Here is a 14,885-nt window from a genome sequence, read left to right as displayed (position 1 = left end):
GGTTTCGTGTATATCGCCACCTATATTATAACCGTGGCTATTTCACGAAATCGAGGCAAATACAAAATTCGTAAAAAGGAATTGGAGCGAACATATCGTTAACGGAGCTAATAGAAATCGCTCGCCGCCTCGACTCCCATTCTCTCTCCTCCCGCGGCGTAATTTCGTCGGGATCTCGTCGGGGAACTCGTTCCGAAGCGTAGCATAATAAAGGACTCCCTCTGTTCTGTGTCCGTAGCGCCGGACATCGGGTGGATTCTTGTCCCGACCGGTAACGAGACTCCCAAGTAACCAGAGTCACGACCAGCGCGGTGCTAACAGAGAGAACGGAACGAGCGCTAGCGAGAGACGGAGAAAACGTCGGCGTGTATACGCGCGAGCACGCAAGTCAAGAAGGCAAGAGTCTCGACGAACGCTGCCGCCGCCGCGCACGTATACGTACACGTGCATAGAAAACCGTGGCCGGAATCATGGTGTACAGGTTGGCGGTGCACGGTGCTCGAGCCCGTGAACCATGGGCAATGCACGAGGACGGTGGTCGTCGGTGAAACGATGGTGGTAGTGCGACGGGCGTCTCTTGGTGGTGGTAGCCGTGATGGCTAGTGGCTGGCGCCGCCGGACGTTCAACAATGGTCGTGTCTCCCTTCTCTCCCCTCCACCCGCGCCTAGAACCCTTCACGCAAACCCCCTCCTACCCCTCCGAACCGCAGCGTTGCCCTTCTCTTCCACGCCCGGCTTGTCCCGCCGACGCCTCTGGTCCCATGGTCGTCAAACACCCCCGACTACGGTCGGCTTCGACCCGAACGATTTCGCTGGAACAAGTTACCCGAGCGGGGTGAGGTTGGGTCGACAGAGAAAAGAGGGGAGAGGGGAGGAGACACGAGATAGACCGTCTGGAATTCCTAGCGGCGTTCTGTCGCGCCTTCCTGCAAATTATTCCACGCCGCGCTTGTAATTCGCGCCACGGGTACCGTGTTCCTTCTAATGTTCGCGAAAGGAGGAAACGGCGCCTTTCGACGAATCGGCTCGACGCGTCCAACTGCCGCGCATCGCTCCGAACGCCACGAAAAGCTAACGAACGAGGGGCGAAGTTTTCAGATTTCCGAAGCGATGGGACTGAAGATTCCTGCAACGATCGATTCGATTAATAGTAGCCACGTATAACGTATCCCCACTATTTATGCATCTGTAGCGCCTCTGACCTTACTTAACGACCATCCTGTCCATTGTCAACACCGTGCAATGAATGAGACTCGCATGCGATAATCAAGGTTCAAGTAACAAGTCAAGTGACTAAGGGCCACCATTTAAAAATGTATTGCAAATAAAAAATTTGTTGAGAGAATGGTCTATGGTTTTTGAATATCGGTGAATGAGCTTTCGATGGGTGGCAGTATTGGTGTAACATGAGTAGAATTGGATGTGGTTAGTCAGGAATTGGTTATTTAGTGAGAAATTAAAGGATAGAAAGTATCCGAGGAAAAGCAGACAAGGTTTCAGGGTGGTCGAGCGGAGCTCTTAATTGATGGTCTTCTTGACTCATCGATTGGCGTAAGAACACCGTCGAATTTGAAGAGCCACGAGGAACATAGTCTTTTCGATCTTAAGCACATGGTCTCCAAGTGTTGCCCATCGTACTATGGACGTGAGACATAACATGTGTACATGGAACTTTTTTTAAAGTAGTACTGCGTTTTTATAAATCAAAATTTTCAGAGATGGTTCTCCTATTATTTAAAATTGCAAAAATTCGCTACTTAATTGCCATTGCAACAACAGTTCAATTGCATTAGTTCGTGCTCAAACGTTGATCGTCCAAATATCATAGAAACAATGCAATCTGCAATTCCACTTTCATCGATGGTAAACATCGTGCTGCTGGTACAATAAAAAGGTGCATGTGTATAAATATTTACCAAAGTTGCACGTATTAAATAGGTCAGATAACAATCCGTTTCGCGAGCGATTCGAGTCCAACGCTATTCTATTCAGGCAACGATTGCGCCGTACGAGTAGTGGAGGCGTCGCGGGGGTAGAAGGACGCAGGGTGGGGGAAGGTTATAAAAAGGTGCAGGTGAGGGGCGGAGGCCAGTTGACTTCGATCCGCCGAGCGAGACGCATACGCTACGGGGACCGTGTTGCACTCTCCTTCAGCACATTCGCGCCCGAAAACCCACTTTGCACTTCTCTGCGCAAATCAACGATTAAATTCGACGATGTTTCCCGCGAGTGAAACGAGGTCGCGATAATCGAACCACCGTAAACTGTGTATGTGTGTGACACGTTTATGACGGAGAATCCTACGTAATAGAACAACAAAAAACACTGTGGACAAAGTAGCAGCCGAAATAGAAAACGGTGGACGTCCGATCGGACGAAGCTCTCTGTCTGTCTCTCGTGCGCTCGCTTTAGTGGGTTTGGTTCGATCGATAAATACACGGGGTGCGTGTACGTGCACCGCCGTCCAGCAGTTAGATAACCGGGCGAGGTGTGCGTGATCGAATTAAGAGTCGACCCACATTTCTTCGCTGTTTTTACTCATCCGGCGGTTGACCGTCGCTTCGGTTCATCCGCGGTTCGAGCAAAGGGGAAGAATTTGTACGCGCACGACATGAAGGCGATGGTGGTGAGCCCCGTGGGCGGCAGAGTGCCGCCAAGCCGCGGTGTCCTGCACAGTAGTCTGGGCATCAACGGGACTCGTCGCGATCTCGAGGCAGAAGAAGTGGCTGCTTACTTGACGAAACTGAGGTCCTTGGTCCCCGACATGCCGAGGAAGCGAAAACTGTCGAAGCTCGAGGTGATCCAGAGGGTGATCGAGTACATCTGCGATCTTCAAACCACCCTCGAGGAGACGAACGTCCACCACGAATCCAGCATCGCGAAGACGACGCCGCGACAGCCCCTCCAGCCGCTGTTGAACGCCACGACGACCGTGTCGACGACATCGCCGACGACCACGACGACCACGATGACCGGACTGGTCACGGAACGGTGACCTGCGTCGGCGGACGAGCTCCAGTAAGGTCCAGGTCGCTCGAGCTTATCCTCGTGGGCTGACGAGCTGACCTACGGTTTCAACGTCGCTCGGGACCGTTCGAATCTTCTTCAGGGAGTCGATCGAGGGAACCTATTCTTCGCAGCGTTCCAGGACGGGTTGCATTCGGCATTTCTTCAGGATCCAAGACCCCAGGACAGGAGAGAAGCTTTTGTCGGATGCATTGTGAAACAAGGGAACGGAAAGGGAATAGATTCTCAGGTGTTCAGACCCAGTGAGTAGCCAGGGATGTGTTCGACACCGAGGCACCTGAAAAGAAAGCGGAATGAAGAAAAGGGGAAGACGAAGAAGAATTGTAAAGCAGGCCTTTCGCGGCCAAACGAGCTTCTTTCTTCGACGAAAGATGTAAATACTTGTACATAAACTCGCCGCATTCCTCGCACAACCTCTCATCGTAATCGACTCACTTCTACGCCCGTTGTTCCTTTGATCCCCCACCCCCTCTCGATCACCCTAAATCCTTGTAATCCTCTGCGATATCCGCGTCTCTGGGCTCCTCCTAACCCCTTCCGTTGCATTTCTTCTTTCGCGTTGATTTCTCCTCGGTACCACTGTGTTCTGTGCTGGAGTACATAATGCGAGAAGTTAGTTCGATCTCTCTTCCTCGCATTCTGTTCATTCACTTTGAAGTATCGGTCACTCACGACCGGTTAGGGGTGAATCGGTGCAATTCGCGGGAATATTTTCACCAGTTTTCTCTGCTACTCGACGCGCAGAGGAGCTCCGGGACGACTCAACGTATAACCTGGAATTAAATTAGCGGCGTTAGAGCACACACCCCGCCCAACCGGTCTTGAATGGATCTTCTCTTCTTTTCTTTCGTAGTTTTCGCGTGAAAGAGAAATGTTTATCGTGTCGCGTTGACCAGAGCCTGTATTATTTGGACTCCTGTTGTAGATAATAAAACAAATTATTTGTATTATGATTATTCATTACATTAATCGCAATGTCGATACTATATTATTATTATTATTATTATTATTATTATTATTATTATTATTATTATCACATGATTATTATCATTGTTATTGCTTTTCATATTATAATTTAGAGATCTCTCTCCGTAACTATTGTATATTCGCGAAGACTGAAAGGCTGTAAAGTGTAAGTATATTGTCGCGCGGGCGTGCCACATTCACGCACGCGAAATAAATGCAAACTGTGTCCATACAAATCACTCCTGCGTCCATAATTCTTTGTTCGAAAATCGAAACCAAATCCTCCCTCCCAGACTCCCTAGAAATTCGTTACCGAACATTATACAGTGTGTCATATTTTATGATACAACCCAAACGAATGATATCACGAAATTCCTTTACACGGCTTCAAATTTTGACTTTCGTAAAAGGCATACTGCGACTGCTTTTTCATTTTTTAAATGCGACTTATCATATATTTGCAATGAAAATAATGCGAAACAAATTCTTAAACGTTTTCATGAATCGATCATTTATCGATTAATATACGCAAAAATATAAATAAATATCGTTCTCGTTATTTTTAAATATTACGAAAAAGTAGGGATTAACATTAACGGTATGTCAGGAAGAGAACATTGTCATTTACCATCTGGGCCCAAGTATCATTTTTATCTTTTTTTATGTTTCTAAATAGATTTGCGAATAATTTGCGGAAACAGTAATAAAAAGAAGGTGAAAACAAAATTATTGAAAATTTTAACTTGCTCAAGAAAGAAAAGAAAAATTGGGTCCAATGGACCCTGATGGTATACAAAGAATTAAAGATTCCTGACTTATCTGATTGCATCCGACGTGCATTTTCCACTTGCTGACAGCTGTTGTGAATTTGCTAATCATATGTATCGTAAATTGTTTAAATGTCATTTCCAATAAAAAAGACCGATATTTCGATAAAGAGATCTTCGTGTTTGATTTTACTTTGTTTGAACAAAACTGACGGTTAAATTATTATAGTAGCTATCATCGTATAGTGATTCTAAAAAAAACATAACCTCATTTGTCAACGTTTCAACCTTCCTCATTAAGAAATGGAAAATCAAAAGGAAAATGATTCTTCGTCCAAAAGTAAGTTAAAAATGTCCTTTGCACCTGTCTGCGCGAATAGAACGTACTTACAAGGAAGTGCAACTTGCTAAGCTACATTTTTACTTTCACTTTCCGTCAAATCGTCAAGCGAGCTAGGTTTCCAACGCTTGTTTCTTAAAAATTACTTTCCATTTCGTTCGACTACTTTTTACTTGCAGAAAATAGATTATTTAACACGTTGGCTGCCTTGGTGGTCACCAGTGACCGGCACTTCAAACTTACGTATCGCAAAATCGTTCATTGAATTATTAAATATTTCTATTTTCCACACTACAGTCTTAACAAATGTCGAGGACATTTAGACATGTAAAACTAGCGTGACAGTATGACAAATAGGGTTGAAAACATTTTTTACGATTTGTTTCCAATATGAGTTTAGAGGTTAAAAACCATCGTACGATGATATAATCGTTTCACGTGTTTAAGAGCGTAAATGAACAACGAAAACTCCTCTCGTCTCTTTATATTCGCGAATTGTGTCCATGAAGCCGGGATATTCGCAAACTAGACTAGAATGGTGGATGCAAAAAGAGGGAGGGAAAGACGATTCCCTCGAAAGGGACTGCTGCTCTATGATCAAGCTCGTCCGTAACGATCCCCATCGGCAGTTTCTTGTTAGGTCGTTTCCCCGCTTCCTATATCGCTGAAAGCGATAAATCCGCGAGCGTCCCAAGCGAATACACCCCTACGAGACACGATCTCAGGGTGGGGTTAAATGGGCACACGTGTACGTAATAATCCACGCACACGTGCGAGGGAGGAGCCGCGCGGTGGTTCGTCTCCGTCGTAGGAGGGCCTAGGTACGGACAAACGACGCATCGTCGCAGCGTGTCGGAGTTCGCAAAGTTCGTATTGATCCGTGTTCCCTGTCCCGGGTCGCGTGCGCGTTCCTGGGAACCTTGGGTTCACGGGATACCCACGGGAACTGATTCCATCCGACTGACTGTGTCCCCGCGGCTTTCCGTCCTTTCGGCCACTCGAGCTCGCTTCGTATTCATAGCGAAGAGCAACGAAGAGAGAGAGAGAGAGGGAGAAAGAGAGAAAGCGAGGGAACGGGATAGAGGGTGGCGAACTACTCGACGCGAACGCTGAACGACCGCTGGTTGGTCGGTGGATGTACACTAATAACGAAAGTGGAGGCTGACTCACGGCGTGACAGCAGCACACCCTCCTACGCAAAAGCTAAAAGGGCTGATCGATCGGGGATAAGAACTGCTTTCGTACTCCGCAACCATCGCCTTATACCGCGTAACGATGGTTAACGCGATGGCTCGCCGATGAGGGCATTTTACTCGACTGTCCCGACTTCGTCGAGGCTCGTCTCCCCGTTTGGAACGTAGGTAAGATAATACCGCGATGTACGAGGTTTCTATAATCCATCATTGCGTGGATTTTGATCTCGACTATTACACCACGAAGGTACAAATATATGGTACCATTTTCAGGAATTTCGATGATCAGGAAATCGTGAAAAAGTATAACCTTAAAGAATTTGTTTATTTACTGTCGTAATATAAGCCCCTTCCAAACAAATACCGTTTTAACATTTTTTCCTATTGTAAAAATTGAGATATTTAAAATGGTCGAATTATATGTGGCACGCCCTCTATAATTGCTATTCAAGATGTCTCGCAACGAGTGATGAAATCGAAAAGACTATTTTGTTTATAAAATTCTTTTGTACCGAATCCTATTTTCGAAAAGATTTTTGTACGTTAATGCTTAAAATTTGGCAGTAATTATTCATAATCAGGAACTCAATGTTCCTGTAACTGACTCCAAATAGTTTACGTATAAGTGTGAAGAAATCCATTGGAATTATTAGTTAAGTATATAACCACATATCTTAAAAAGCAATTTTCCCAAAAATAAAGCTTCGTACTATAAAATTATATTACCCATTTTTACCCTGTATAAATAACAATATTGTAAAGTAGTGACAAGGAATTTTAAATACACGTTCATACACAAGCGTAAAAGTATTTATTTCAATCTTCTCGATTATGGTATATGATATAAATGTATACTGCAGCTACACGCTTGTTTCCCCCTTCTTTCAATTTACTCACGATATAAGAGTAACAAATACTAGTGCTCTCGAATCTGACCACATATTCGGGAAGAAAAATCACGTGCCTACTGGACACAAAAAAATATAAATGCCAAAATCTAATGCTGTGTTTTAATAATACCATCGGTAAAGGTAACCACAGACACCGTGAAACGGCATCTTTATCTATGCATTCCAAAGAATTGCCAACGGAAATAAACAACGAAATAACATGTATCAGGTATCTGTTAAAGCAACCATTGCGTGTAAACTCAAATCCTATGATGTCGTGTTTCACAAAAGAGAACCATTCTTCCCTCTTTTAAATTGACTCGAAGCTATTCATGTATACGCTCGTACAATGGCACGACGCCATCTCATCGATTTCCTGTTGTATCAGACGTTGTAATACGTTAGAGTTGAAAACTCGATGCATGAAACAATTTATAACTACTACTAGACCTGAGTAGTTAGATATTCCTTGATAGAGTCTTTATCCCTAGCGAGCCATGCAACGTTCAATCTGATAGATTCGACGCTCTGCTGAACGGTTCTTTCAGTTCCTGGCGTTGGATGATCTTTGAAGAATTCTTCAACGTCTTTGGCCTGTTCTTCGGTGACAAAGTTCTCGGTGATGATCTTAACCAATCTTGACATCAGGAAACCACCGCCGTAACGATCACGAAGCATATGCCAATTTCTCTTGAAGAAGTCCCACGCCATAATGCGACCTTTGTACGTCATTGATACCGACATGATTGCGTATACCGCGTCTTGAGCTCTTACTTCGTCGCTCATGGCAAACTCGAGAACCTCTCCTAACAGAGTTTCATCTTTAATCGCGCCGAAAGCTCTCAGTATTCTATCCTTTTCCTCGTGCAAATCAGCCTCACGATAAAGCTTCAACATCGTTTGGTAAGTATCAGCGTTTCCGTTAGAAAGCACAGCCCGATAAACAGGGCTACGTAAATCGGCAGCCAGAAGCGCAGCATGAGACACATGCAAGTCGAATCGTTTCTTTGCTTCTTCTATGGTGTTTGTGTCGTTTAAGGCTGCCATACGACCTAGTATCAGAGACCTTAGAAGCGTATCGCAATGGCTTTCGTCGGACTTGGGATCCCATCCTAATTTGTTAGTGATGTCTCCCATTAAGTTACGTCCAAACACTCTGAAGGAGTTTTGGAAATCTAAATGGGAAAGGAGAAATCCAATTTTCCTTATGGTATTATCTATACTAGACCATACAGTGAAATTATCTTCTTTTTGGAACGCTTGCATGAGCTGAAGTACTTCTACGGTAGACGCACGTCCAGCTTGTACCATGGCGAACAAATCGTCCAACAGACCCAGTCTGTCCAAAGGAGGTAACGCGCGATCTTTAACCGCGGGTAATAACAGAGACAGTGCCTCTGGACTGTAATAAGTCCTATAAAAACCGATAGTTCCAGGATTGATCTTCACCCAACTAGACTCAGGAACATCTTTGACGCGAAAATCTTTTGTTTTTTCGTCCAACAAGTCTGTAAGCACACATTCTTCTGGATTCTTCGACGTACTTACGCTAATCGGTATCATCCATAAGCTATTTCCGGTATCCGCGGAACCATCGGCCAAAAATCTTTCTTGGGACAGCGATAAAACTCGGTCATCGCCATCCTGACTGTGTCGGACTTTGACAACCGGAAAACCTTGTTGCTCGGTCCAAGTGGACATCACGGATCGTACATTTTTATTGCTGGCTATTTCCAAAGCGTTCCAAAGATCTCTCGTTTTTGCATTGCCATAACTGTGCCTTTTTAGATACAAATTCATACCTTTGCGAAAATCATCGTCGCCAATGTAAGCATGTAACATTCGAATGACGCATGCACCTTTATTGTAAGAAATTTCATCGAAAATTTCGTCAATTTCTGACGGATGGCCAACTGGTACTTCGATCGGATGACTATTCTTTAAAGCATCTAATTCTAACGCTCCGATGTACGTGTCCGTTACGAATTGTGTCCAAATATCGTATTCAGGAAACAGGTGAGCAACGCATAAAAATTCTACGAACGACGCGTAACCTTCGTTTAACCACAAGTGCGTCCACCATTCCATGGTTACAAGATTTCCAAACCACTGATGTGCCAATTCGTGCGCTACAACCAAAGCAATCCATTGCTTTCGAAGGGCAGAAGTGTTTTGTGGGTCCACTAAAAGGCAAGTCTCACGATACGTAACTAAACCCCAATTTTCCATAGCTCCCGATGAGAAATCGGCAATCGCAATGAGATCAATTTTCGGAAGCGGATAAGCAATTCCAAAATACGTTTTATAATATGGTAACACCTTTACTGCCGTTTCTAATGCGAATTGTCCCTGTTCTTTCTTTGACTTTGGCGTATAAACCCGTACTAGTACACCGTCGCTAGATTTGTCTTCTATGTAATCGAATTCACCAATCACTACAGCTACGAGATACGTCGACATAATTGGTGTCGTCTCAAACGTTAAAGTTTCAGTTACTTCGTTTGTTACCGTGCTTTTAATAGGCTGCAATAAATAATAATTTTTTTTAAATAGTCTATTTTACTAATTTCTATTTAACACGTTCGTCGCCCGTATTTGAGCTACCGCTCCACGAAAATATACTCGTTATCCAGATATGGGTGACGCGGCGACGAACGTGTTAAAAAGCAGAACAAATAAAATGTAATGTAAGTGCCAGGCGTTGCATACCATATTGGAAAGTGCTGTAAGACCCAATGGTACGTTTAGGGTAATATCAAACGTGGCTTTGTGTGCTGGTTCATCCCAACATGGGAAGCAACGTCTAGCATCTGTCGGCTCAAACTGAGTTACGGCTGCATATTCAACACTTCCATCAGGTCTGAAAACACATACAAAAAGACGTTATTTCAAAAATATTCATCGATGCTCACCATATTTGATAAGCCAATAAGTGGTGAGCCTCGAGGAAGTTCAATGTGTATTGTAAAAGTAGCTTTAAATAATGGTTCATCCCAACAAGGAAATAATCTACGTGCTGATGTAGGACATAAAAATGTTACAGCATCCCATTTATCTTGCCTACAAAATATTCAAACCTATAGCTGAATATATTATATTATACAGCGATATCATAAAATACTATCTTTTCATAATATGAACAGCTGTACTTCTTTCATTTATATGCAACCCTTAAACACACTATATGATATTGTATAAATTATTATACCCAACATATTTGCTCCTGTAGAAGCCCTTCATTTTATCATTAATTTCTCCTACAAATTCCAATTTCAGACATCCACTTTTGCCAGCTGGTAACTTTTCAGTGAATACCAAAGTAGCTGTTTCTTCGGGTGTAGAGATTTCAACATTTTTAGTTGGAATGACTTTATCATCCTTACAGTTAAAAGCTACACTTTTAATATCAATATCCAGTGAATTTAAAACAATAGTGTCCGTGGATTCTTTCACCTGAAAATATTAAAAAATTATTGTTAACAGTATGAAAATTATGAAGACGTAATATTTAAGAAAGTATTGCACTATGGAAAGAAAAATTAAATGAATATTTCTCATATAGTTTTTATTGCGTTTCAGTTTTTATCTGTTAATGATTAGTTCTTAACGAGTAATTTAGACTGATTGAGCTTACGTCAATATGCACATACTCCGTGCCATCGAAGACGAAAGTTTTCAGATTCGGTGACAAAACAATATCATAATGATAGGGCAGAACGTCCGTGGGCAGCCGGCGAAATGGTTGTTTTTCTGCGCTCGACATCGCTCGATGTTGGATCGCGATCCGGAAAAATCTTAAACACCGAAATACCTTGATAGTCGTTTTCAGCTTTCCCTTTTTGCCGACTCACAACGCGAAAGTATACACTAATACATGCATAGAACGCCTGGAAGCAGTGTTACCAAATCGCGTACCGGAGGCGCCAGAAATTTCCCGCTCCACTTTCGACACTATGCCCGCGATTGGCGTGTATGTGAGCTCGTAGAATTTCGGAGAGTCAAGGAAGATAGGCTGACACTCGCCCTCTTTCTCAACCCTTCGAAGCTGTACGAAGTGCGACCGTGCTTACTTCAAATAACTTCAGAAAATCGAGAAAGAGAGCGGGTCAACCTATCTTTCTCGACTCTACGAAATTCTACGAGCTCACGTACACGCCAATCGGGCATAGTGTGCGAAAGTGAAAAGGAAAATTCCTGGTACCCCCGACGCGCGATCTGGTAACACTGCTTGGAAGCATTCCAGCCACATGCGCAACGTGTATGTTCGTTATGAAGAGTTGCGAATGAATATGGAACTATTTTTACTAAAAACGGTTGAATCATGTGTTTCAATGCCACTATACACACGCAAACCCATAACGTTTGGCGTTGAAAAATATTTGCTGTTATATATTAACGTCACTCCTTTTCTTTAGTCACATCTATCTCTAATTTTATACAAATCGACATTTTTATAACCCACATAATCAATTTGTTGCTTAATTGTTTACTATTCAAATAAAACATTACTTTAAAATTACGAAAGAAGCATGCACGTGTGTGTACACGTGTAACAGACTGAAGTGAAGTTGGCGGAAGTATAAGGTGCACAACTTGGTTTTAATGGAAACCAGAGATGCTAGATTGAGCACCAGGTGCACTACTCACTCATGCCAGATCACGCGTACGTGACCTCGCAGAGTTTCGGAAAGTCGACAAAGGCAAACTCACATATGCTCTCCTTCTCGATTCTCCAAAGCTACCCGAAGAGATTTCGGACCGCCTCGTGAGAATCGAGAGAGCCGCCTGTTTCTCGTGGAATAGTTCGATATTTTCAACGATAGATGGCGCTCATTTTTTCAACCTCAAACCCCCTGGTGCTAAAACGCCCAAGTTTGTCGTGGAATAGTTCGTTACCTTCAACGTTAGATGGCGCTTATTTATCGACCTCAGGCCCTCTGGGATTTAAAAGCCCAAGTTTGTCGAGAAATCCATCTAGCGTGGATGATATGAACTATTTCACGACAAACTTGGGTGTTTTAGCACCAGAGGCTTTGAGATCGAAAAATAAGTGCCATCTATCGTTAAAAATAAGGAACTATTCCACCGCAAACTTGGGCGTTTTACCATCTGGATTTCCAAAGTGCCCGGAACATTTCCAAAATGCTGCCGACCTTGCGAAGAGGTGGCATGTATTTTATAGCTAAGGGAATAATGGGGAGAGAAGAAGGAAGGTAAAAATGATGAGAACACATAGAATTCTTTGAAATTATATCATTTATTGCCACAGATTTACATTATACAAAGTTTAAATACATGTAAATATATTATATTATATTATATCATGTCAAATGTTGTCAGCAACAGTCAGCAGTGGTCAGCAGTGGCACACAGAGGCTAGTAGAGACCAGCAGGGGCAAAAAATTGACAGGGACAAAGGCAAACTGATACATACTGCCTTTCTCGATTCTCCAAAGCTACCCGAAGAGATTTCGGACCGCCTCGTGGGAATCGAGAGAGCCGCCCGTTTGTCGTGGAATAGTTTTATATGTGCTACGATAGATGGCGCTTATTTTTCAACTTCAAACCCCCTGGTGCTAAAACGTCCAAGTTTGTCGTCGAATAGTTCGTTACCTTCAACGATAGATGGCGCTTATTTATCGACCTCAGGCCCTCTGGTTTTTAAAAGCCCAAGTTTGTCGAGAAATCCATCTAGCGTGGACGATACGAACTATTCCACGACAAACTTGGGCGTTTTAGCACCAGAGGGTTTGAGATTGAAAAATAAGCGCCATCTATCGTTGCAAATATTGAACTACTCCACGACAAACTTGGGCGGCTCTCTCGACTCCCACGAGGCGGTCCGGAATCATTTCGGGTAGCTTTGGATAATCGAGAAAGAGAGCATATGTGAGTTTGCCTTTGTCGACTTTCCGAAACTCTACGAGCTCACGTACGTGTGATGTGGCATAGTGTGAGTAGTGTACCCGGTGCTCAATCTGGCATCTGTGATGGAAACAGCTTGGAATAAATCTGTAACCATATAGTACATAGAAAGATTACTACGTTATAAATACATTTGATGATACATCTAAGAGCTGAATAAAATTTTAATTAACTATACTTCGTTCAGAGAAATGATAAATTCGGGGAAACAAAACTACATGATTATAACCGAATACCATTGGTTCGTTGTTTCAAATCAGAAGTGTATCGAAGGTTCGACGATTGTGGGGTTGATAAATGTATTTTTATTTATTGTCTTTAGGTATTTTCTCTTACTAATTTTGTCATTGTAGATCTATAATTATTGTATAGAAATTGCAACTTAATAGCGTTTATGGAATCTTTATGTATTTGGTACACAGCTCTCCAACGTTCGATCCTGTTGGGTGTTACGTGTTTGCTTACCCGAGTTCTAGTCCTAATAAACGAAATCTAATTGATTATGATATTAGTACAATTTATAAGTTCACATAAGAAACGCAGGTAAACAGTTTACAATCACTCTTTACTTATATATTCTATTTGTTGGAAATTTTTTAATTTTTAACGAAATTTATATGTTGTGTATATGAACAACGTTATTAAAACAAGAACAATTCAATTTGTAAAGAAAAAAAACAAATAATTTATTACATATAAATTCCAAACGTAAAAGTCATGAAATGTATTGATATTTGATAATCGTATAACGGTATTGCACAATCATAGCTTTATTTCTGTTGTAAAATGAAATATCAACAAAGATGTTGAGCAAACGGTATAAGCTGTAAATTAAATTACGCGACGAAATATAGAGTGAATTTAGTTTAGACGCTCTCGGTGCTTATAAGTATTGTTTACCCCGTTCGCATTGGTGTTCCGAGCGCTTACAAGAACAGTACTGACGTCACTTTGACGTCACGAACGGTTATTTCATCGAGGTAAGACAGCAAAAAACGTTTCTCCGTTTCAGTATAAATTCAAATGTACGATCAATTAGATTGTGAAGTTAGCAATACAAAACAAGCAAATAACATGATTTTATTTAAAAAATTGTAAAATATATAAAACTCTACTAAATAAAGTAAACGAAGTCAAAGAGCGGACACAGAATAAGTGTAACTCTACATGAAAAGCTTCTAGTTTATTTTTAACTGACAAAACTTTCATGCCAAATTTTTTTACAACAATGCAGACATCTATATACGCTACCGCTCAAAAATATGTAATCATGCGTCCGTTACGACGAAAAAGAACGTAGTCGCATCGTTAAACTTACATTCATTATTGACTCCTTAAAAATAATAAGTAAACCGTCATTCCTTTATCTAACGTATATACAAAATATTAAATAAAAATGATACAGTATATCTATTCAGAGTTGTATCTAAATTACGCCTTTGAAAGGTGTCTAGTACCTACGAGCCAATGGCTCGGAGTCATACTGAGCAAGAGCCAGTAAAGTTACGAGAGTCCGATTTTGCACTGGATAGACAAAGACACACTAATTCTGCGTACTCTTTCTATCAAGTGCAAAATCAGACTCTCACGGTTTTACTGTTTCTATATCAGCTATAACCTATTTGCAAAGCAAATTGCAAAGGGTGCTGTATTTTGTTATCGTTCCGAATGCCGAAATACGCAACCACGGCACTGATTATAACAAGTAAACGTGAACAAATCAAACGGCTTCAAATAGTACATGCTTATAGTCGCATACATAACACATGAAAACCGA

The 14,885-nt window shown here is 42.1% G+C and overlaps 2 protein-coding genes across 8 annotated transcripts; one reads left to right on the top strand and one right to left on the bottom strand.

Annotated features, from left to right (window-relative positions):
• Positions 1-2,078: 2,078 nt before the first annotated feature.
• On the top strand, positions 2,079-4,923 carry Emc (Basic helix-loop-helix domain-containing extra-macrochaetae). The gene has a single exon (XM_076765280.1). It carries the CDS (start codon positions 2,612-2,614, stop codon positions 2,993-2,995), a length of 384 nt encoding a protein of 127 aa, XP_076621395.1. The 5' UTR covers positions 2,079-2,611; the 3' UTR covers positions 2,996-4,923.
• A 2,162-nt stretch (positions 4,924-7,085) lies between these two features.
• Positions 7,086-14,034, bottom strand: Psa (puromycin-sensitive aminopeptidase). Of its 7 annotated transcripts, none has more exons than XM_076765943.1 (5): positions 14,009-14,034; positions 10,818-10,977; positions 10,392-10,636; positions 9,893-10,043; positions 7,086-9,706 (listed from the first exon to the last, which is right to left on the bottom strand). In XM_076765943.1, the coding sequence occupies exons 1-5, from the start codon at positions 14,017-14,019 to the stop codon at positions 7,628-7,630; spliced, it is 2,646 nt and encodes an 881-aa protein (XP_076622058.1). In that variant the 5' UTR covers positions 14,020-14,034; the 3' UTR covers positions 7,086-7,627. The 7 variants fall into 7 exon arrangements, with proteins under 7 accessions (XP_076622058.1, XP_076622057.1, XP_076622056.1 ...); XM_076765942.1 differs by lacking the exons at positions 9,893-10,043; positions 14,009-14,034 and adding exons at positions 10,096-10,243; positions 11,646-11,738; XM_076765941.1 differs by lacking the exon at positions 14,009-14,034 and adding an exon at positions 11,646-11,732.
• Between the last annotated feature and the right edge of the window lie 851 nt (positions 14,035-14,885).

Source organism: Colletes latitarsis, chromosome 5 (genome assembly GCF_051014445.1).
Source record: "Colletes latitarsis isolate SP2378_abdomen chromosome 5, iyColLati1, whole genome shotgun sequence".
NCBI lineage: Eukaryota > Metazoa > Arthropoda > Insecta > Hymenoptera > Colletidae > Colletes > Colletes latitarsis.
The sequence above is the reverse complement of the archived record's forward strand: the minus strand, read 5'-3'. Positions and strand labels throughout refer to the sequence as shown.